At 38.2% G+C, this 23,360-nt stretch overlaps 2 protein-coding genes across 2 annotated transcripts in view; both read left to right on the top strand.

Annotated features, from left to right (window-relative positions):
- LOC132704049 (uncharacterized) overlaps nucleotides 1–23,360 on the top strand; it is a 151,754-nt gene that overhangs the window by 106,660 nt on the left and 21,734 nt on the right. The window lies entirely within an intron of this gene.
- On the top strand, nucleotides 11,666–13,335 carry LOC132703324 (uncharacterized). The gene is made up of 2 exons (XM_060672498.1): nucleotides 11,666–12,239; nucleotides 12,726–13,335. The coding sequence occupies exons 1-2, from the start codon at nucleotides 12,194–12,196 to the stop codon at nucleotides 13,076–13,078; spliced, it is 399 nt and encodes a 132-aa protein (XP_060528481.1). The 5' UTR covers nucleotides 11,666–12,193; the 3' UTR covers nucleotides 13,079–13,335.

Here is a 23,360-nt window from a genome sequence, read left to right as displayed (position 1 = left end):
CGTGAGGGTAATATTCTCCGTTTAGTGTTAATCTTATATCCGTTACGTCGACGTGATCGAAAAGCGTCGCATTTTTCGCTTCGTTGTCTTTGCGATTTGTTTGAAAAGCGACTATTACGTATCGGGGGCTTTCGATAGCCGCGCACGTCTTGACAGACCAAATTTCTTTTGTAGATCCCGCGGTTAGGGCAGGATATTCATGAAGTTCCCATCGTCTATAGGGTATCAATATGGGTTGATCTAATCTAATCGATTTCAGCAGAGCCAATTTGATTTCGTCGTTTGGAAATATGTGCTTGACCCTAAGATCGACACTATCAATTTTTAATTCCGCCGTTGTTTTAATTGCACTGGCCGCAACACCGCCCATTGGTTTAATTATCATACAATTTTTGTCATGTCTGGCTCTTACCAATCTTATGGTTTGTTTTCCACAAGTTATCATATTATAATCATTAAATATGTTTAAAAAGTGTCGTAACGGGATTCGCATGCTAAAATGTCCATTTTCTGTATCGTGAATCGCATTTTCAGGGAAATTCCAGCCGGAAATATCTAGATGCGATGAGTCATCTTTCGAGTAACACAGATAACCTCTAATCGTACTAACTATACCCGGATCACGCACGCTATCCACTTCTTTCCCATTCAGCTCGTACGATATAGTTTCAAAAAAAAATGCTCCTGCATTGTTTACAAATTGCACTTGGTCGGTTCCCGTGAGACGTTTCAGCGATCCCTTAATGCAAATAGCAGCGTCGTACATAAGCAGCCAGGCATCTCCTTGATTGATCGTGATCTCAATGGTGTCGTTGTTCAAAAAAGATTTCACAAAGGGATGATAGGTGCAGGTCTCCACGCGCTGAATAGATTCATCAAATTTTGGCTTTCTGTGTATGTCGAATATTTGATTCGATAACATCGTAGCCCAGTGATCGGAGAAATTGTTTGTTGCTCAATGTAAGACGACCTTTACGGATACGCCTCGGTTTTGTTACTAACCCTACCGTTTGGATGTTCGCTTTTTTATATTCACCAGCGGCTCCGATTGAATTGAAAATCAACATTACGTTAATTTTTTAAGTTCCAATCTAATGATGATTTCTTCACCTCGGAAATTAACCAACTCAAAGCTTTGATCCAGAACCTGTAGGGTAATGTTGTAGATTTGTCGTTTGTTTACTGGCAAGTACGTTAGATATTTAGGAGTTTCGTCGATGGCGTACCCCGGATCGACGGACAAGGCAAACTCGTAAATTGTGTGCGAATGTCTGTCGTTGTAGAACGCTCCAGACGTTATGTTACTATCTACATGTATCGTTCGCACTTTTATTATATCCACGGGTAAATCTGAGGAATGCATAATATTGGGCTCCAAAATTTTCTGTGAAAACCCCAATAATTTTCCGATACTGTCCGAGTGTTGTTTAAAGTTTACCCCGTATACGGGGCTGTAGATTTCACACTTTATCGTATTATTGTTGGGTTTGATTGATATCTCCTCTATTAACTTTGGGATCGTATTCTTCTCTTCCTTATTTTTTGGCAGATGTTCGTTAATGTAGGTTTCAATGTCGCTAATTTCATAGGACCCGGTCGGAATTTCAATTACGTTTTCTTTATTGTTACTATCGAAGTAGTAAAATTTATTCGAACCCTTATCTACGTTGGGAATGTTGTTGTAAGAGTGGAATCCAATCAGCGCTAAACCGTACTCTACATCTTCATCCAACTGCAGCGGATTGACAAAGTTGATGGATAATGTCGACGTGTACCCTTTTAACGTAAATATGATCGACATGTTGACTGCTTATAGGTCCGCGATTTCAGTCCTTTTTATAGAGAAATTGCAAACACAAATGACCGCAATTGTATTGCGTAAACTTTTGATATCTATCGTGATTATAGTAGATATTGGCGCTGTTGCCGAAATAGTTCCGCGGGTGGTTTAAGGTTACCGAAACTGTCAAAATACTCAACATCGTTTCCCTTCTTCTTTTTGTATGCTACCCAGTGGGTTCCTCTATTTCGACGAAGTGAGGAATTTTTAATTTGCGCGCCAGAGATATTAAATCGACGTCGTATAGAGCCCTTCTGGGTAGCTTGATTGGGAGTTTTTTTGTTTCTTCAGATAAAGACCGCCGCGTGGACTCTTTTTCAAGAATAGACCCGATCCCTTTTTTCCAATCTCTTCCATAGCTCGGTTATGGCGGTTGGCCTCTTCGAGTTTCTTTCGTGCGTTTTTCGCATCGATGACAGTTTTAGCGATAGCAGCGGCTCCGCCCGAGAGCGAACCTAAAGCCCCTAGCGCTCCTAATAACGGTAAAAGTGATAAAATACCGCCCGATTTTGATTCGAACGGTATAATTCTAGGTACCCTAATTTTTTTACGTCCTCCCGCTTTTCTTACAGCGGCTCTGCCAGCTCGAAGCGCTTCCAGTGTCGATCTTCTAAGCATTTTAGGGTTATCGATATGAAACAATTGTTTCTTCTTTAATGCATTGCGAACCTTTTTCACGACACCCTGTCGAAACGAAACAGAGGGACGCCGTTGTTGACCCATACCGAGCTTACGTTTAGTTTTCATAGTCGCGGTGACAAAGAATGCGGCAGCTTTTTCACCAAACTTTGCGTCTTTAGATTTTACTCGCTGCCACGCACGCGTTTCCAATTCTTTATCCGCTTTATGACGTTCGTCTAACGATTTGTTTTGCGAATAGGCAATGTCGTGTACCTTACACGCAGCGTCCAAAGGATTCACCCCGTTATCGCCTCGGTTCAAGCGTTTTTCCAATTTTGTACCGGGACCGCAAAACTGGTAACCCGGAATGTGTACTTCAAAAGGTAACTTGTTAATAAGCGTGTTAACGAGACCACTTCCGGACGCGAAGCATAACATACTAATTAAAGGAAATTGCTTGTGTCGTATATATATATATATATATATATATATATATATATATATATATATATATATATATATATATATATATATATATATATATATATATATATATATATATATATACGAGGTGTCTCGAATAAACATTGTAGTCATGCGGGTGGTGCAGCAGAAACTCAAGCTCCCCATCGATAATTTAGATTTGGTTTGCGGAGATGGTTTCTTTAACAAAAGCAAACACGGTCAACTGCTACCCAATTCATTTAGGGCGGTGTTTTGCGGACCTAGCGGTTGCGGCAAAACCAACACCATGTTAGCGCTACTCTTTAACCCCAACGGGGCAAGTTTCGAAAACGTTTACGTCTACTCAAAGTCGTTGTATCAACCAAAATATCAACTGTTATCTCGCGTATTGAGCAATGTCAAAGGAGTTGGATATTATCCCTACAGTGAAAGAGACTCGATAATCGACCCCAGCGACGCGAAAGAGAATTCTGTGTTTATTTTCGACGACGTGGCGTGCGACAAGCAAGATAAAATTCGCGAGTATTTTTCGATGTGCCGACACAAGGCCATCGACGCTATTTATCTCTGTCAGACGTACTCCAAGGTACCCAAGCAATTGATACGTGACAATTGCAATATTGTCGCGTTGTTTAAACAGGATGACATGAATTTACGTCACGTTTATGATGAACATGTCTCACCCGACGTTTCATACGACACGTTTAAACAAATTTGTTCCGAGTGCTGGAAAGAAAAGTACGGCTGTTTGATAATTGTCAAAGATTTCGACGTAAAAAACGGACGCTACAGCAAGGGTTTCGATAAATATATAAAAGTCGATATTTAATTGTCGATAGAAACAGTCATGAAGGCGACGTCCGCCGACATCGCCGACGCGGCGCTAAAAAAAAAGTAAACGAGTTGTCTAGATCTATTCGAAAGAAGTACTTAACATTAAAATTGGGTAAGAGCGAAGAGGATGCGTCAATTCGGAAGCTTTTCAAACCCGTCAGCGAACCGCTAGAACGTATAGCAAAAATAAAACTATCACCGGCACCGGCAGAAATAAAAACTGAACGTCGAGGTGTCAAGCGGGAACACAAAAAGGAACCGAACGAAGAAACAAAAAATAAGGTTAACGTATCATTTTTGCCTATGGAAGAAATTCAGGAAACGCCGGATCCCAAGACCGTTGAGATGCAAAATATCGATGAGGAGGAAGATGATGTGTTTGACACATCGAGCGTGGCCAACGCATCCCTTCAATCATACCTGGAACAATATCCAGAAATTTCCCATTCATATATTCAAAATTTATGGGTAAAATCGCCCGACACCGATATTGTTTACGGACCCGTTTACGACAAAATATCATCCAAATGGTTTCTCGGCAATAAATCGCTGGATTTTCATCAAGGATCTGGCGATATTATTGTAGACGGCGAGAGATATTCCGGTACCCGCGGCTTGTATAATTTGGTGTTTTTGAAAGATCCCATAGCATACACAAAAGACGATTTGGCACAATATAAAAAAATAATGGAGGCTACCCAGGTGCACAGGGACGCGATCGGACGTCTGAAAGGCGCATCGACTGTACCAAAATATACCAAGGTCATCCGACCCTTAATAAAATCTCAGTCGCGTTCGTACTCGTACAGCGGTCAAGGTTATAATATGCGTTATAATGACGCTCCTACTGAATATGTATACTGGGACGACGTCAATGAACTCGTAGAGCGTCTGAAATTACTAATCGCGTCGAAACACGCAGGCAACACGTCTCATGATAACGAAATAGTTTCAATCGTTGAAGAGCTAAAAGAATCAGGTTTTATACGTTAGTTTAACGATGAGTCTGGACAAGTTTGGACGTTCTAGCGCGCTGCGACGACCCTTCACTAATACTGTGATTAGAAGCGCCCTCGATTATATGCCAGACGGAAACGTCAATATGAACAATTTAAAAATTTACAATGTCCAAACGCCTAGCGACGACGGTGACGTGGCTAACAAAAAATATGTGGATGAGACAAGTAATTTCTTAAAAATTGCATTGAGAAAGATTATTGGACAGAAACTCGAAGCGTACACGAAAAGATTACAAATTGAAGACAAAACTAAATTCTCGCGTCTTGAAGAACAACTGAAAATGAGTAGCACTACACTCGAAAATGAAATTAGGCAGTTTCGCGAAGTTTTCCACCAAAAGCTAAGCGAAATGAGCGCAAAGAAAGATTTGGAAAAGCACATGACAAAAGTCGCCGTTTTGTCACAGCAATTTCATGATATTGTATCCAAAATGGAGCGACTTACGAACGAAAATGAGAATATAATGAAGGTATTGAAACAAAGGGTTTTAAATCTTCCATCGCAACCGAACACACATTATGAATAAAGAGAAGGTACAACTGGTTCGAGAACTGCACAAGCCGGCACGCAGAAATTATGCTCGCCGCCGGACTATAATACGAGGGATGGACGACCTGTGGCAAGCGGATCTGGCCCAATTAGATCGCTACAGCAAACAAAACAGAAATTTTAAATTCGTGCTGGTTGTGATAGACTGTTTCTCAAAATATGTATGGTGTCGCCCGTTGAAAACCAAAACCGGGGTCGAAGTCGCCAAGGCGTTTTCCAAAATTCTCAAGGACGGACGGCACCCTCAAAACTTGCAAACGGATCTCGGTAAAGAATTTTACAACGACACGTTTCTGAAACTTGTGGATAAGCATAAAATTAACCACTATAGTACGTATAGCATAAAAAAGGCCTCAATTGTCGAACGGGTGATACGTACCCTCAAAGAGAAATTGTTTCGACATTTTTCTTTACGCGGGACGTACAAATGGATCGATGTGCTGGCCTCTATCGTTGAAGAATACAATAATACAAAACATAGAACGACGGGTACGAAACCCATCGATGTGAGTAAGAGCAACGAAAAGAGAATTTTGAAAACCGCGTATAGTAGCATAAAAATATTCGGTCCTCGTAAACTTAAAGTCGGCGACATCGTTAGAATCAGCAAAGTCAAGCACGTGTTTAACAAAGGTTATACACCGAATTGGACCACGGAATTGTTTAAAATTGTTAAAGTACGGGTTACTAACCCCGTAACGTATTTGCTTCAAGATATGCAGGGTAAACCCATAATGGGCGGATTTTATGAAGAAGAATTGCAGAAGACAGTTAACCCGGACTTATATCTCGTCGAAAAGGTGTTGCGCAGACGAGGCAATATGGTTCTCGTGCGCTGGTTGGGATTGGATAAGTCGCACGATTCGTGGGTAGACAACGTAGACGTTTTGAAATAAATTTAGTCTCGATTTAGAAGTTCTGACATAAATACGTGTAGAGCAAATTGTGACATCCAACGAAATGTATAATTTATTGGAAAATTTCGAGTTGCAATTTCCTTCATCAGAAGTGCTCCCGTCCAGCTTCGTTCCTGTAGAGCAACAAACCAAAAAATCTGCGACAAAACGAAAACAAAGTGCGTCGGTCGTATCCCGCAAGAAGAAGAAGAAAACTACCACAAGTGAAGCGTTTGCAGCTCCAACGTCATCCGCTGATTGGCTCGAAGTGTTCACGGACGGTAGAGAAAAAAGTGTCATTTGTGAGGCATTCAATTTAAAAAGAAACTTGGCGTCTCAGTTGGCGGGATTAGAGTGCAATATCAACGAAATTGAAACACAAATTGCGCTTTTTAATACAGACTTGCAAGTGGCGCGGATGCAAGCTCAAGAGTGCAAAAGAAAACTAGAACAATTTAATAATTTAGCATTTAACGAAATTGTAAAATAGTAATAATGTATATAATAAATAAATTATACAATTACAAACTTCTGTGTAATTATTATGCGGTGTTGTGGTGGTGGTAAAAAAGAAAATAGCGTCTAAATATATACATGTTTATTCTTGTTGCAATACAATGGAATACAATCAATACATAAAAGCCTTATCTACAGTTACATATTTTATAATAAAACCACAGTATTAATAGTTCAATGGACTATCAGAAAAGCGTAACTTTTTTCCATATTTCCTCTCATTGTGAAGCATTAAATTACATTCATCTTCAGTTTCTACATTGAACAAAACTTCTTCAAAGCAGCTTTGACACCAAAATTGTTTATCGTGATATACATCATTCAAATTATTTATATCCAGCTGTAAATGATAGTGATCCAATAAAAGTCTAAAATTTTTCTTTTTAAATTTTTTAACTACTTGAAATATAAAGTGACAAGATTTACAAACTAAAATTTCCGAATATTTTATCCTGTAATAACTGACCCATAAACAGTAAGCGGATTCTCCGTCAAAATCAATGGTTGGAGTTGCCAAAATGCTATTTCTGTAAGACGATCCAAATCTCTTATTCAACAGAATGAATTCTAAATTTAATAAAGAATTGCCATCAGACTGGAGCGCTAATTGTTTAAGGTACCTCCATCTATATTTCGAATAATATTTAAATATTAGTATCGTTAGTTTCCAAGGCAAAGGTGACTCACGCAAAAAATCAGCACTACACCTAATATTTTCGCAAATTCTTATAATACAAAGGCTTTCTAATGTAAGTTGTTTGACCATAATCTGTAACAAAAATATATTAAAAAATAATTACGGCACTTTATAATGTCCCCACGGAAGCGTTTCATATGAATTCGGCAAAAGATAACGTTTATCGTCTAAAGGACTCAAGGCAACTTTTGTTTGTTCGATGCTAAATACATTGTGAGTGTATGAACGAATGGTTCGTTGAGTGGCGTACTTTTCCCTAAAATTTGTTAAGCATTCTACGTAGTCATCAAATGAAATTTTATTTTTTACAATATTGTACTGAATACCCTTTGACTTTTTAACTACCGAACCCGTTAAAATTTTGAAAGTATACATTTTCGACCTTAACCCCGCATAATGACTAATGATGGTGCCATTAGTCTCATCCTTCATCAACCCCAAAACCTTTTTGTTGATTTGCGGTATATTATAGGGATTATCATTAGGATAATCAGACGTGTCAAATTTTGTTAAATCGGCCTTAATAACGCTTTCATATGCGTCATAACATTTGATATTATAAATGAAACTGTCCGTATCCATGTATTGAATTTTACATTTTTCGGGACCCAAATTTGGAAGCATGTAATTATAATGAAACTCGTACATGGTCGTTTTCGACAAATCCAATATGGACATTCCAATATAAAGTGGCTTATTAAAGCAAAGTTCCGATTTTTTTAGTTCTATAAGCAACAAATTGTTATCAAGTATGGTTCTACTGTGAAATCTAGGACTAGAAATTAAATTTTTCGCACCGTAGCGACCATCCCACGCTTTAACAAATTTAACAATACGATGCTTGCGAATGTTTTCCATTGTTTTACCGTAAGCGGCATTATTAAACAATTTGTATAAATTTATACCAAATTTTGTCTTTGCTTGGGTTCTTAATTTATTATTATGATCGATATAACATTTCAACCAACGAGATTGGTTAAATTTTAATATTTTGTGAATTTTCTTTAGTACGAGACCGTTTTTGAGAGCCTGCTTTAAATTGCGATAGTGTATGACGTATTTTTCTTTATTATACAAAGTAGTCATTAGTTTTGGTAACTTTGAATTGGGGGGCACTCGATGTTCGGCACAAAATGGAAAATCTCTATGTGTGTCATGTAATTTCTGCGGGTATTCCAGGTCTATCTCTAGGATATATCCTTGGGAAGATTCATCTGGAATGTTCATGACATTAAATGAATCAATCTCTTGATGAGACATCCAGTCGAATCCTCCGTAAGGAAGAGGCTCGCACATGGCCTTGCCATAGAGGTTATTGACGTCAAAGTACATGATATAGGAATCATCCCTGGATGAATCGTAGTTGGGCATATATTTATTGTTGGCCTCCGCATATCTACCAACACACACCGAAATTCCACCTCGTATAGCCCGCTCGATAAACATAATTTGGTCAATGTCGCGCAAAAGTTCTAAACGACATTTTGTGAATCTAAGCATGCAATCCCATGTATACCCGGGCATACTGAAATACCACGCCGGATCCAAAACGTGTGTTGCCATACAAGTTTTTCGAAAATTTTCGAATATATCTGCCAGAAGAATAACGTCGGTTTTTAAATACAAATCTGAATACTCGCCTAAATTTTTTATTTCAAACGACTGCCAAACTCTTTGTGCGTGGGAATATTTTTCTTCACTAATATTGCTTTCACTTAATTTATTATAGAATTCTTCAATCGGGGGTAAAGTTGTTTCATTTAATTTGTCTATATGGTCGATGTAATCGTAACAAAAAATACCTTTTTGCGACAGTAAATTTAATTTTGATTCGTCGAGATCGGAAAATTCTTTTCTTAAAATATATAGTTCATTTTTATCCATACTGGAAACTATTAACCGGAACTATGGATACATAGCTTTTTTTTGCTAAAACCGGAAGCAGGAAGTGGCTATCGTATCCAGAGAGGTTCTGGAATACTACGGGCACTACAAATATTTTTTTAAAATTTAAATTACAAGCCTGATGGGCAAAACCTCTAAATTTACCAGTAAAATGATCATGGTCACGAACAATAACATCTTCTTTTAAAAAAGGTTTTTCACAAATATGACAATGGCTCGACCTTTGATCTAGACTAATTTCACTATCCATTGAATATTGAATCATCATAAGAACATTTAAAGTAATATGCAGCACTGTAAGCTTCGTGCTTTTGGTATTTCGAGGTTTTATCTGAAATTTTCAAATTTACTTTTCTCAATTGACTCTCAAAATCGGCGTAAATTACAAACGGAGTCCTTTGTTTATATATATGGTTTCAAAATTCAACGTAATCATATTTGGGAAAAGACACTTTATACTCATTGAAACTGGAACACATTGTTTCGTGGTCATGTAGACGAGTTTCGTTATTGAAATAATTCAAACACCTATCGCAAATGTATTTCTTGTGATTATATTTACTGAGCTGTGAGGAAACTAATCGAGACAAATTTTTAATGTAACAATAGTGATATTTTATTTCTTCATGATCATTATCTTGCGGATCAGGATCAAAATCATTAACTTTTGGATAATATTTATTTTGTATTAACAACAAATTTGAATGTTTTTCGCGTTTTTCTTTTGTTAATCGTGCAGGTAACACGGAATAAAAACTAGTTTTTTCATTTTTATTAAACTCTAAGATATAAACATTGATGGAAATATCATTGTCTTTTTCAAATTTGCTTATTTTACTCATTTCCATAGGTGTTTGTAAATTTTCAGTTTTCAAAACACTTTTGTAGTATGGATATGAAGAGGGTAAATACTGACGAAAACGTGCTGGAAAGAGTCCGCATACAACTGACCAATAAAAACACGCTTGATCGTCATTTCTAATGTTAATACAAGCCCTTTTATTCGCAATTTCTTTAGGCAACTCAACGAAGGATGATCCGTTACCCATTTCAAATTTATTAATGTTAATCTCTAAATAAATAATATTATTTAAAGCCCACCCGGAATCACGTTCCTGAAACTCTGACATTTGATTTAAAATTTTATCTTGCACATTTTCAACAAACCAATCATTCAATTCTGTTCCTAACTCAACTACAGCATTTCCGGTACTCAGATATTTAACATCAACTTCGCCTTGGACATCATTTTTTGCCTTAATAAATTCACCGCAAAATGTGGTATTTACTTTCAGCAATAAAAATTTCTTTAAAATTTGACTAGTTTTTTGTTGAAAAATTGGACGACAATCGTTTAAAAATTGAATTAAATCTTTATGAAGTAAATTAATTATGACACCGGTCTGAACTCTTCCCTGGAAACACGACGCTACCGATTCCCATACAACCATTTCATTTGTGTTTGTCTCGCGGCTACTACTTTGTAATCCCAATCCAAAATGCTTATGTTGATAATTAAGAATAATTTTTCTAATAGCTTTCAGATGTTGAATTGTAGTTTGTAATTTTCTTTTTAACCCAATAGATAAATCCTTTTCGTTAGAAACGATTTGGTTGCAAGACTCAATATTTTTATTTAGTCTCCTAAGCCACACATCACTATCTCTAAGAGTGAACTTGTCGGAAATATGCTTTTTTAATTTTTGTAAGGTTAAAATTAAGATTTGCGCTCTATGAATGATCTGCTTTACGCGCATCGTGGTTTATTAAATATATAACAGTAAATAAGACTTACCCTGTATAATATGTTGATTAATTTTGAATTATTTTGAATTTCTTTAAAGAGTTGGGCTTTCCAATATCTTTGGATCCCTCGTAGACCAGTTTGTACTGCCCCGACGCAAAGTGTTCTAGTCTCGGACGGAAAGCTTCTGTCACGCGAGTAGGAAGAAATACTACGGAATTTTCTAATTGCAGCAACACGGAATTGCCAAATTTTGTATTAACAATTTTGGCTCTAGTAATTTTAAACGGAACGCCTATCGGCAATTCATGCAGTTTGACAATCGGCTGCTCAAAATCACCTTCTGCAAGACAGGTTTGATTCAGTTGACTTAAGTCCATCTATAAATTATTATTAATTATTTTATCTCAAAATTAAAAAAAAAAACTTACGCTTAAGATTGCTGCTATTCTATTTGCGGTTACGGGTTGAGAGTACTAAGATGATCTTTAAGACCTTTATAAAATAATAACAAATGTTAAAAAATTAAAATAAAACAATAAAAAAGGTACTTACTGCTTTTTTGTACGAACACCAAACCACTAAGTTAGCTTCCACGTTGCACGAATAATACCAAAAACAACTACTGACAAAACAGAGAAAAATGAGATGTATTTATACGGTGCGAGAATACTTTCTAAAAGTTAACAAACGAAGACACCTCCACATGCGTTGCAACAAATTTTTCCCATTACGTTAATCCCACGGAGCAAATATAAACGGGCAATTAATTATTATTCTCAACAAGCAAAACAACTTGACATTTAGACTCGGCGCGTTTTGAAATTCCACATCCCATACGGAGATTGTAAAAAATGAAAGCAAGTTGGCCTTGATCTTTTGCGGCAACATACGTTCGTCCAACGTCCGAAGCGGTTGCGTTCCCGTGTGAAAGCGTGTTGACCCTGAGACTCCTACCTGCACGGTTGTCTGGCGACAACATCGCGTCTATTCAAATCGGCGTTGGTGCTTGTGGGTAGAAGACCTTTCGACTTTTAATTCAACCATGGAAGGGAGTGCATGTGTATAAATACGTTGCATGTGTATTATAGACTATATTCAGTGCAATGAATACAGAAGTGCGATGTCCATTTCCCTACGACCCTACAACTGGTAAGTTTTATATTTTAATTACCTTTATACAGTGCGCGTCTTTTCTTGTGGGTTTCAGTTTGGGTTATCACTTTTTTGGTTAGTTTCTACCTGTTTTTAAAATATGATACTCATCTTTTTTACGATTTAAATTGAGTGTTTTTAATATCTTTTAAATGAGAGTGAACAGAAAAGGGAATTTTGGCTTTTAAAAAATAAACAATTTTTAAATTTGTTTCAAAAATGTGCGTTTTATGGGGAAAACGCGAAATATGTTTTATTTTTGTACTAAAAATTGCAGTTTGACTTTTTGACAATAATAATCGAATTAAATTGAGTGTTTTTAATATCTTTTAAATGACAGTGAATAGGGAATTTTGGTTTTTAAAAAATAAACAATTTTTAAAATTATTTGATGACCCCCCACTTACTGAAAGTTTTGTTTCAAAAATGTGCGTTTTATGGGGAAAACACGAAATATACATATCATACTTTGTTTTGTTCTAGAAAAAATCGCGGTTTGTCCGTATGACAAGTCGCATATTATGTTGGCGCATCGCTTAGGGCGTCACATATTCAAATCACACAAAGAGTACCGGGGATTAGAATTCCCGGTACGACATGAAACGACAAGGGAACATCACCAGCAGCAGGAGCAACCCGGTGGATCAAAAGAAACAAAGGAGCAGCAGGAGTACCCGGGTGGGTGGTCGACGGAGTGGGACGGCGAGGAGTGCACTTCGTATTTAGATTTCCTCCGGGAACGGGAAGAAGAACAACGCAAGGAACAGGAACAATGGGATGGTCGACTGAATCGACATAAAAAGAAGAAGAAACTCCTCGCCAGACCAATTTTATAAATAAAATAAAATGTATTAAAATTCAAGTTTATTTAATTATCCTCCCGATCCACCGCGTCACCGCGCCGCACCGTCACCGCCCTCTACCGGGGGGGCCTACGACGGTCGGAGCGCGCGACATCTAGCAGCGACGGGCGGAACCGGGGCAAAACAGGACGCTACACAAGCTGGCGACACAAGCGCGCGACATCTAGCAGCGACGGGCGGAACCGGGGCAAAACAGGACGCTACACAAGCTGGGTGGGGGGCGGAGCGCACTCTGGTAGACAGGGGGGACACTAGGACGCCACGCGCGGGGGGCCCTCGCTGCGAGGGGGTTAGGAAATTGAGGTTATGTACGGTTTCTGTTGCTTATATCGGCACTATACATCTACTCAAAGGGTTTGGCAGATTTTACGGGCCTTGATTTTCATAGCTGGAATGGATGGATGGATGGATGGATTATGATCGCCTTAACGATTCTGCAAATAATGGTTTCATTGTTGCTTGATAAATTAAAAATTTTAGCGTCGCAATTATTCTATTAGCAAACGAATCAAGTCAATAAAAAAAAAAATTCTGTTGCCTACGGCATAAGGATATTGCATAAAAGGCAAAAGTCAATGTTAAAATGATTCTAGAATCTTTAAAAAGGAATATTCTTTGTGTGGCTAATTTAAAAGAATAATTATGGCAATATTGAATAGTAAGGAGATAATAATAATAAATAGTTAAAATAATAAGTCTTAAGTATAGTATAGTATAGTAGAATCAAGTTACACTTAATACTCTCTCTAAAAATGTGAGTATAATAATGAAATAATAAAAATTTCGCTCAACTTAACTTCTACTTTCACGAAATATTTGCATTAAGTGCCAAAATAATAGAATTTAATGGCTATAACTAATAATATAACTATCATCTTTGGCCTACCGCCCATAGTCAGCAACTATGTTAAACGTGATGGTTTTATTGGTGGAATGCGGGATTTCAAATGACGTTTCTTTGTTGTTTTCTTTATCAATCGTCACGTCGCGCAGTGAATGTAATCGTGTTGTTTTGCAAAATTGCACCCAAATACTAATAATCTTAGAAAGAGTATAGTTTCCAACACGTTGATAACCATCTTCAGATAATCATATCTCAAACACTACCACTAGTAGTTAATATCTAGAACAAACTTAAATATTATTTAAAACGACTGCTATATTGTTGGAGGTAAAATGAAGTAAACATTTTCCCAAATATAATAATGGCATTCTTGGTGCCTCTGAAAGCCGGATATTCGATTCATTAATGTCTCAACAATGCTATAAAAACACAACATAACTTATAAATAAATGAAAACGGACAAATTAAGTGTGGCTATTAATTAAAAAAATACATATGTTTTTTTTTAATTTATAAGAAATTTAAAAAAATCAGTCACTTTTATTTTATCGGACTTTAACGTCTGTTTCGCTTTTAATAGTGTTGGAAAATATGCAATGAAACACAATTACTCGAAACAATAGGGTAGCAAATTTAAATACGTATTTATGTAAATGTTTCTAAACCGCACTGCATTCCAGAATTTTTTTTATAAAAAACTGTGTGTGCTGAGATGAAAACATTTTTAATTTACCAATTTTACAATAAAATTACTCTAGTCTGTCTTAGCCAAAATAAATAAATATATATATTCTTTTGAAAGAAATATTTTTCCAACGCCACAAACTCCTTCAAGCAACGTAAGACATATCCAATACCTGCAGCTACCATCAATTTCTAAAGAGAGCCTATATTAAAACAAAGACATTTATTTCTACAGTCATTTAGGCTGGTTGAGAGCAAACAGTTGTTGGTTTTCGTGTTCTTTTACACAATAAATTGTTTAATACTCCCGACAACGAGGAATGGTCGTAAATTAGGCCCCACAATCTTAGGGCTCTGAAACCTTTGTTCGCCGCTTCGTTATAACTCTAAGGCCTCCATCCACGCACATTTAGCTGCGGAGATAAATAATTAAGACTTCAATTATTATCAAAGCAGAACATCTCTAGAGGGTGTATTTTAATTAATTGTGTTTACAGTAATCGTGATGAAAATGCAGCGAGATATAAAAAAATATAAAAGAAGCCAATAAAGGGGTCTATTTAAAATTCTGTACCGCTAAAACAACCCAAGCAAACAAATTTGAAAGCCATTTCCCTTTAGGTTAGGAGTCATCCGCTCCATCGGCCTTCCACTGCGACCATTTGATTTATTGCGAAATTTCCTTACTAGATATATGAGTACATATGTCCTGGATATACAGGCAAGAGATTAGATTAGATCAGAACTTGTCTCAAATTTCTAAACATGTAACACAAACTCCCCAGCTTATTCTCAATATTTTCACAGAATCATTTCACAATATCCTGCTATGTTTATGAGTGGTTGCTATTGCACCCTTTTCTAAGCAATTGAAGAGTCGAAATGTCCAAGGGTATGTGCCATTTTTTGATATATTAACATTTTGCGTTAGAATTGCGTACCCCGCTATGTGACCTGAGAAAAGGAATATGTGCCTATCGTAATAATTGAGTAACCTGCATTTGCCTTATTTTTACCAACACCGGCAGTTATAAGCATTTACGTATGGTAGGAATAAAGCAGAACCCAATGTAGAGCGCTGCGGAACGCATTCATTAATAATACTTTCAACCAAATAAACTTAGTCATTGTTTAATCCTTACTTGTTATTTGAAAGGAAATTCATTCATTTCATTCAATCATTCATCCTCTAATGGCGTAGTGGTTTATTGCAGTAGTCATAATAAACGCATTCCATTGCAGAGGTCGTAGCGGTTTAGACCTTTTTACAATGCCATCTCTTAAGAAAGCAATATTCAAATATTTTTCTAAAGCTTAGTGAAATGGAAACCGGTCTATAGTTTTTAGCTTTCCTTTTATGTTTTTTTTGAGAAGAGCTCAAGCGCAAATTGGAAATTTCATATTATTACGGTTTTGCCGTTTTCACAGCTTCCTTTTCACTGAAAAACAAATAATCTGGTAGCGGCTAGGAAGAGAAAGTGTTGAACCTATTATCTTGTAAAAAATGATTCGCTTAAGTTTTACACTTATTTCATTCATATTATTATTATTAGCATTGAGAATCTATTGTTTTATCCTTTTTATTAGCAATATGTCAAAATTGGCATTTAATAATATTAATTTATTTTTGTGTGCCTGTGCATTGCTGTCCATTGTCCACACATATCAAGCGATGTGTGCTTCGACGCTTGTGAATTTTAGGAAATCATCTACGCGATACCGTCAAGGGGTACCCCGGGAAAGCCAACACCACGAAGTCGAAATCATGCAGTCCACTCATCTGTCCGCATTCTCTAACCTTTTTTGATTAGTTTTTTTCTTAGTTACCTTTAATTTGTGTTACTAGTGAATTTAAGATAAGGAAGTTATTATAATCTAATAAGTACGGAAGCTTGAGTTTTCACATGTTCTACCAAAAAATTAGTTGTATAATATAATTCACATAACGCCCATGACAGTTTACATATTACGATTAAGAATTTATTTTGAGATTATATTCAGATGAAATTTAATGTTTTATCTCAAGGGCTAAACTAGGGATTCTTCCCAAACCTATTTTGAAGTAAGATTTTATTTCCATATCAATAGTGAGAGAGTGTCAGGGTTAGAATAACTTAAATAAATTATTACTATACCGTCGTCGGTACGTGAAACAGGATATGTTCATCCCCATTCGGATACCTAATGTCACGTCAGACAGAGAATGATAAATTATTAATCCGGAGTTGCAAATAGACAGACGTGGAGATTTCGCTTAGATTAATATTCATTTTTAGTTCTGATTCAAATTCTAGGCATATTTTTAAGTTTCTGTTAAAAGCATTCGCCCACATAATCTAGATAAATATGATATAGTGTTTGCAGTTTGCAAAGTGAAATTCAGTTTGCTATCAAAAATATCTTTTTTTGTTCTGAAAAATGTTTGTTCATGTTTCACGGGTAACTTTAAGCTTTTAATTTAAATACGAAAAAGTACTACATTCATAGTCTAAATATTAATTTTGTTCACCGTGAAGGATTATGTGGTTGTTACTTAATGGTGAGGAAGTAACGTCTTCACCATAGTACATTAGTAGTCTCCATTCGGATTGTTTGTCAACACACAACACACACACAACACACACACACAAACACACAAACACACAAAACACACACACGCACACACGCAACACACACACACAACACACAAACACACAACCACACACAAAACACACACACACACAACACACACACACAACACACACATACAACACATACACACACAACACATACACACACAACACAAACACACACAACACAAACATCCACAACACACACACACACACACACACACAACACACACACACACACACACACACACACACAACACACACACACACACACACACACACACACAACACACACACACACAACACACACACACAACACACACAACAAACACACACAACACACATACACAACACACATACACAACACACACACACAACACACACACAACACACACACAACACACACATAACACACACACACACACACACACACACACACACACACACACACACACACACACACAATTATTTAATTTTACCTTCGCGTCTAATGCTAGAAATATAAGCAAGGTAATAGACGTTATTGGGCAAGAGGTCTGCAACTCAGGAATCAGGAAAGCTCGAGAACAGATCCAGAAATTTGAGCAGAAACAAAACCAATATAAGCGTTTTTTTCTCATCTCAAAAATTTGGTTAAAAAATGCCCCTATGTTGCAATTATTAACCCCGTATATGGGTTTGTCCTGTATAGAAGATAATCATAGAGATCTGACAGTTAGAGTCGATTTATCGAAGTGTTTTCGGAGCGCGAGCATTGAAGATGCCAAGTGAGATCTTAGCGAAACGTCTGCAGGATTCGAGTTGGAGTTCAACAAACGAACGGATGATATCCTGGAATATATTGTCATCACACATCATGTTGGTTGAAATACGACCGGAATCTTGCAGAAGATTCGCAAAGATATCACTTGGAATTTTTAATGCTCCCGCTCCGAAATCACTTCGAACACTGGGAGGTTATCGGCGATGCGTGTGGTATTTATACCCTGCACTGCGTATCGCTCTGGTATTTGATTATCGTTTTCCACGTATTGGACAAGGATATAGAATTGCAGTAGGAGATCAAAAAACGAACGGATGATATCCCGGAATAAATTACATTTTTCCATCCGTGAGTTAATACATGAAATTATTACACACCTCTACGGGGATGGGACCTTTACAGCCACTAAGGTCTATGAAAAATTAAGACTAAGGGCATTTCGCTATGTAACCTGATTTTTTCATAAATTGCCGCAACCAGAACTTTCTTCCAACTTTTACAAGTTTTTGTTATCTCACACGCACTAGAAATACGCAAGTTATCCAGGATAAAGCTAGTAACTAGTAACTACTCCAAGACCAGATAAAGCGAACCCGGTAAGAAATTAGTGAAACTGAGCGTCAACTTTTCTGATTTCACCTTAAAATAAGCAACGAGATCTATCACTTGCTATCGAACCGTATAGAATTGTTAACATTATGGCGCACTGAGAAAGACAGAAATATCGGGTCAAAAAAACTGTGGAAGAAATTGGAAATAATTCAGTCAAAATCGAAAAAACATGGTCAAGTACCAAACCCAAATCAAAACATTGCGGTTCATAATAGTTCTCGAAGATACCGAAATCAGTACTGAATGAAGGATTTATATAATGTAACAGCTCCAAAAAGGATATCCATCAAAGAGATCATTTCTCATGTCGAAGCAAGTCTTCCCACCCTAGACGAACAACATGCAGAGCTATAATACAAGACGTCGCCAGAGTTTTAAGACATTCAAAAATGCCACAACTATACTTAAGCAGAGAAGAAATGCATGAGTACATCGGATTATCATGCAAAATCGAATGACATTTTGGACGACCCAATATACAATCCGGTCACCAGAGGTCTCACGACATATTTAGAAAAAAACAATGAAGCATAAAATTCTCCCATCATCAATAAAATCGAACCGGTGTCCAAAAATCTACGGGCTCCCAAAAATTCACAAGAACGGAATTCCTCTACGTCCAATCGTGAGCGCCTTTAACTCACCAGTATGCATGCTAGAAAAACATTTGGCCAGTGCACTACAACCCGGCGAAATCCTATGTCCAAAATTCAGAACAGTTTTTAGGTTCTCTCAGAATCAACAAGAACGACATTATGGCAAGTTTCTGAAAGATCTGCCTGAAAAATTCTTGCTTTCTCTACAACTGGAAAATATTTCAACAAGTAGATGCAGCAGCAATGGGATCATCTCTCTCACCTGTGATAGTCAACCTGTTCATGATTTACCTCGAAAAGAAATCAAAAGAAACTGCAAATTTGAAGCCAAAACTATGGACAAGATACATTGATTACTTATTTGTTGTATGATTTTTTTGGCAAAAATGACCTTCTCAAACTCATAGAATATCTGAATTCCATTCATCCAAGGATTCATTTTACAATAGAATTTGAGGAGAATAACAGTCTGCCCTTTTTAGATGTGCTCATCACAAGGACCGAAGTTAGATACTTGCAAAACACCGTCTATAGAAAATCAACACAAACCAATAGATATCTGAACGCTAAATCTCATCACCACCCACACAGATACAGGCAGTGGCAAAACGGATACCAAAGGCGCACCAACAGCAACGCAATAAGCAAACAACAGCACCCGCAACAGAGAGTGCAGGACGAGACCCAACGAAATCGATCGCTGTCTTGCCATACATCAAGAATAGAAATACATAGAAACCTAATCGTACTATTAAAGAAATATTAAGAAACCTTAATCAAAACATTACTTTGGAAAGCCAAGGAGTATACAGTGTAGCTTGCGGATCGAGAAGCTTGACATATATAGGACAGACGAACAGAAGGGAAGGAAGAAGTCTTCGTAAATCCTAAAGGACAGCATATCGTATTCATTTCATTGCGTAAGTGTCAAATCCATAAGACTACCAAATTTCTAGTTCCATATTTAATCAAGAATCACGCTCTATAGTTTCTGAAAATGTGGATTGTTCTGTTCCGGAACAAAACCTAGGACATGGTGTAAATAGGCTTATTTAACCATGATTTTTTTACATTCGAAATTATTTTTTTTACTTTTATACTTACATTTAAAATGTTAGTTTTTGTCGTCATTTGTTTTGTTTGTTTTTCACAACATAGAAAAATCATATTATATTATTAATATTTAAGAGGTAAATTCTTTTTTTGTCATATGTATATCATGTAATGATTTGTTTGTTTTTGCACTATTACCAATGTAGCAATAATTTTGATCTCAATCCCTGTTATTGGTTTATGGACAGTCTGTAACGGTCTGTTGGCATGATCGATGAAAATGATGAAATTTCATTTTATATCGTAAATCTAGGTTTGGTGCCGTTAATTAGTAATATATATTCGAATGATCTGTCTAATTAGTATTTTTATACCCAAGATGTACAAAGCCTGACTTGAAACCGACCAAGAATCACTGACCAACGTGGGAAGAAATTGCTCAGTTCTCCTGTGGTGTAAAACCTTATTCGGTTAAGTGACATCGATGTTTATCCAACGAACAAGCAAAAATTTTACAGAATTCGGTATTTCAAAACGACAAAGGCTGCCCTGGCCTCATCTTTCACCCCGTGGACAATTAATTACGAAAACATCATTTTCCCTGTGACCGCGAAGATAAATCTGGCCACAATGGACAGAAGGTCGTGGTGGCGTCAAATATTCATTGAACCACCTCAGCCCATAAATTTCAGGTGAATATACGCGAAGTGGCATGTCGCGATACAGGAGCAACGCGACCTCCGATACGTGTGCGCGTTTGTCGGCGGGGATGTGTGATTACATAGAGGCGCTGGGATTGCTCGCCGTCGGTAATTTGATAAGAATAGCGTCAGCGTGGGCCCTGGACGATGTCGATGCTCCGTTACTTGCTTTCCAATAGTTAATTTAAACCAGTTTTTGTTTCGGTTCCGTTGCGCGATATTCCGATTAGCTGGAAAAATAAAAATTCAAATTTTGTTGCAATTGTGATTTTTTTCAAAAGCTATTTTAAAAAAATATACGTTTAGTTGCTCCGACGTGTGATTTATTATTCATTTAACTCAACGATCTACAGAAACATACAGATATAAAAACAAAGTCTCTGTACACAACACAGCACCATGTATGAATTACTATTTCGTAAAATTCATACTTTCGGAAACAACTACACCAAATTGTAAAACACTAGTACACAGATTTTAAATTTAATATCTCTCTCTATCCTTCTGAAATTACAGCAATTTTTAGAAAATTAACTTTGAACACATTGTGCCTTTTTAATGTCTACTATTTGCCGCACCATTTATAGAACACATCGACTTATTTTGATTTATAGTGACACGTTCTGCCTATGACGGATAATTTATGGAGTATCCTGTATTTCGCTCGACAATAGACTGGAATAATTTGGGTTAGTTTTGGTTAGAACATATTTCAAATTTCTTGGTGAGTATATACTGTGAACCAATACATAGCTGTTAAATTTCGACTCCCACCATTACCATCTGAGGGACTGGGTGGAGCTGGAAGTCCCTTTAGAGCCAGCTCAGCATGCGTACCGAAGCTGGGCTGGGCTCTTCACGATCTGACTTCCAGGTTGGAGGTGGGTATGGACTCAGGACGGCTGTTAGTGTGCGTGTTCGCTGACATCGAAGCGGCCTTCAATAATAGGGCACTTTATTCGATCTGCAGGGCGGTGGAGCGCGCTGGAGTGGGGACGGCCATTGTAAAATGACCCCGGTCCATGCTAACCGACCGGAAGGTTGAGGCAAGACTGGGTGGGGAGCAGGTCTTCATCGGCTCATCACGGAGCTGTCCATATGCCCCCTTCCTGTGGTGAATAGTGGTGAACGAGATATTGCATATTCTGAGGGAAGAACACGGGGTCTCAGCTCAGGCAGACGACCTTGTGTAATGACACAGGGGCTCCTGAACGGGGCATTGGCAAGATTCTCACAATGGATTACCCCATCCATCGAAATGTTGCAAGCGGAAGTGTCAAGTACTTGGGGGTATGATTGGAGTGTCCAAGTTCACCTTCCAGGAACATATAACGTCAAGGACCAGGCCGGCCGGAGAGCGGCAGGGTACACTTGGGGCCTGGGGCTAAAGATCATGCAGTAGACTAGTTCTTGACAAACTGCAAAGATTGGCTTGTCTCTGTATAACGGGCGCCATGAGGACGGCACCCAAGAGGGCTCTGCAGGTTCTGGTAGGTTTGCCCTCTCTGGGGGATCGGGTGCGGATGGAGGCGGTCGGGACGGCTGTCAGGCTAGCGAGCTGCGGACTCTGGAGAGAGGGAACCTTTAATCGGGGCCCGTACGACGTGTTAGAGGGCTGACCCGGGGATCGCGGGGTCATGGGCATGCCGAATGACGTCATGATCCCCGAGATGACCTTCTTTGACAAATGGACCTTTCTCTTACCATCACGGGAAGAGTGGAGATAGGGCAGAGTTGGCTCCTGGGATGGACTTGTCTGGTACACGGACGGGTCCAGAGTGGGAGATTTGGCCGAAGCTGGAGCGTACTGAGAGACAACGGGATCGAGCTTGTCGGTTCCTCTGGGTCAGTACTGCACTGTGTTTCAGGCGGAAATTTTCGCTATATTGATGGCGGCCAGACAGGTGCTTCAGCTCAAATACGGAAGCAGGAGGGCATTCTTCTGCTCGGATAGTAGGGCTGCACACATGGAGTGCAAAGGCGTACTGAGGAGAGTGGCCGAGGAGAGGAATGTCACGTTGATCTGGGTCCCGGGTCACCCTGGGATCGGCGGCAATGAGGTAGTGGACTCCTTAACCAGGGAGAGCTCCTCGCACAGGCATATAGGACCAGAGCCCCGCTTGGGTGTCGCCCCGTGCGTGAGGCGAGGAGCTCTTGAAGCCTGGGTGAGAGAACGGGCCCCGGGTTGGAGAGTTGCTCCGGGAATGAGGCAGGCGAGGTTTATGATGGATGGGCCCGCCCTCCCCCGCTCCAGGGAGCTGCTTAGACTGACCAGAAGGGAGTGTAGAGCACCAGCAGGGGCCTACACAGGACATTGCAGGCTTAGGAGGCATCTTTGCTTGCATCACTGCAGTTAATAATACGTATAATTTGAGATACATATGAAAATATAG

The sequence above is a fragment of the Cylas formicarius genome, unplaced genomic scaffold (genome assembly GCF_029955315.1).
Source record: "Cylas formicarius isolate icCylForm1 unplaced genomic scaffold, icCylForm1.1 PGA_scaffold_6__28_contigs__length_40554024, whole genome shotgun sequence".
Taxonomy (NCBI): domain Eukaryota; kingdom Metazoa; phylum Arthropoda; class Insecta; order Coleoptera; family Brentidae; genus Cylas; species Cylas formicarius.
This window is presented reverse-complemented; position numbering and strand designations above follow the sequence as displayed.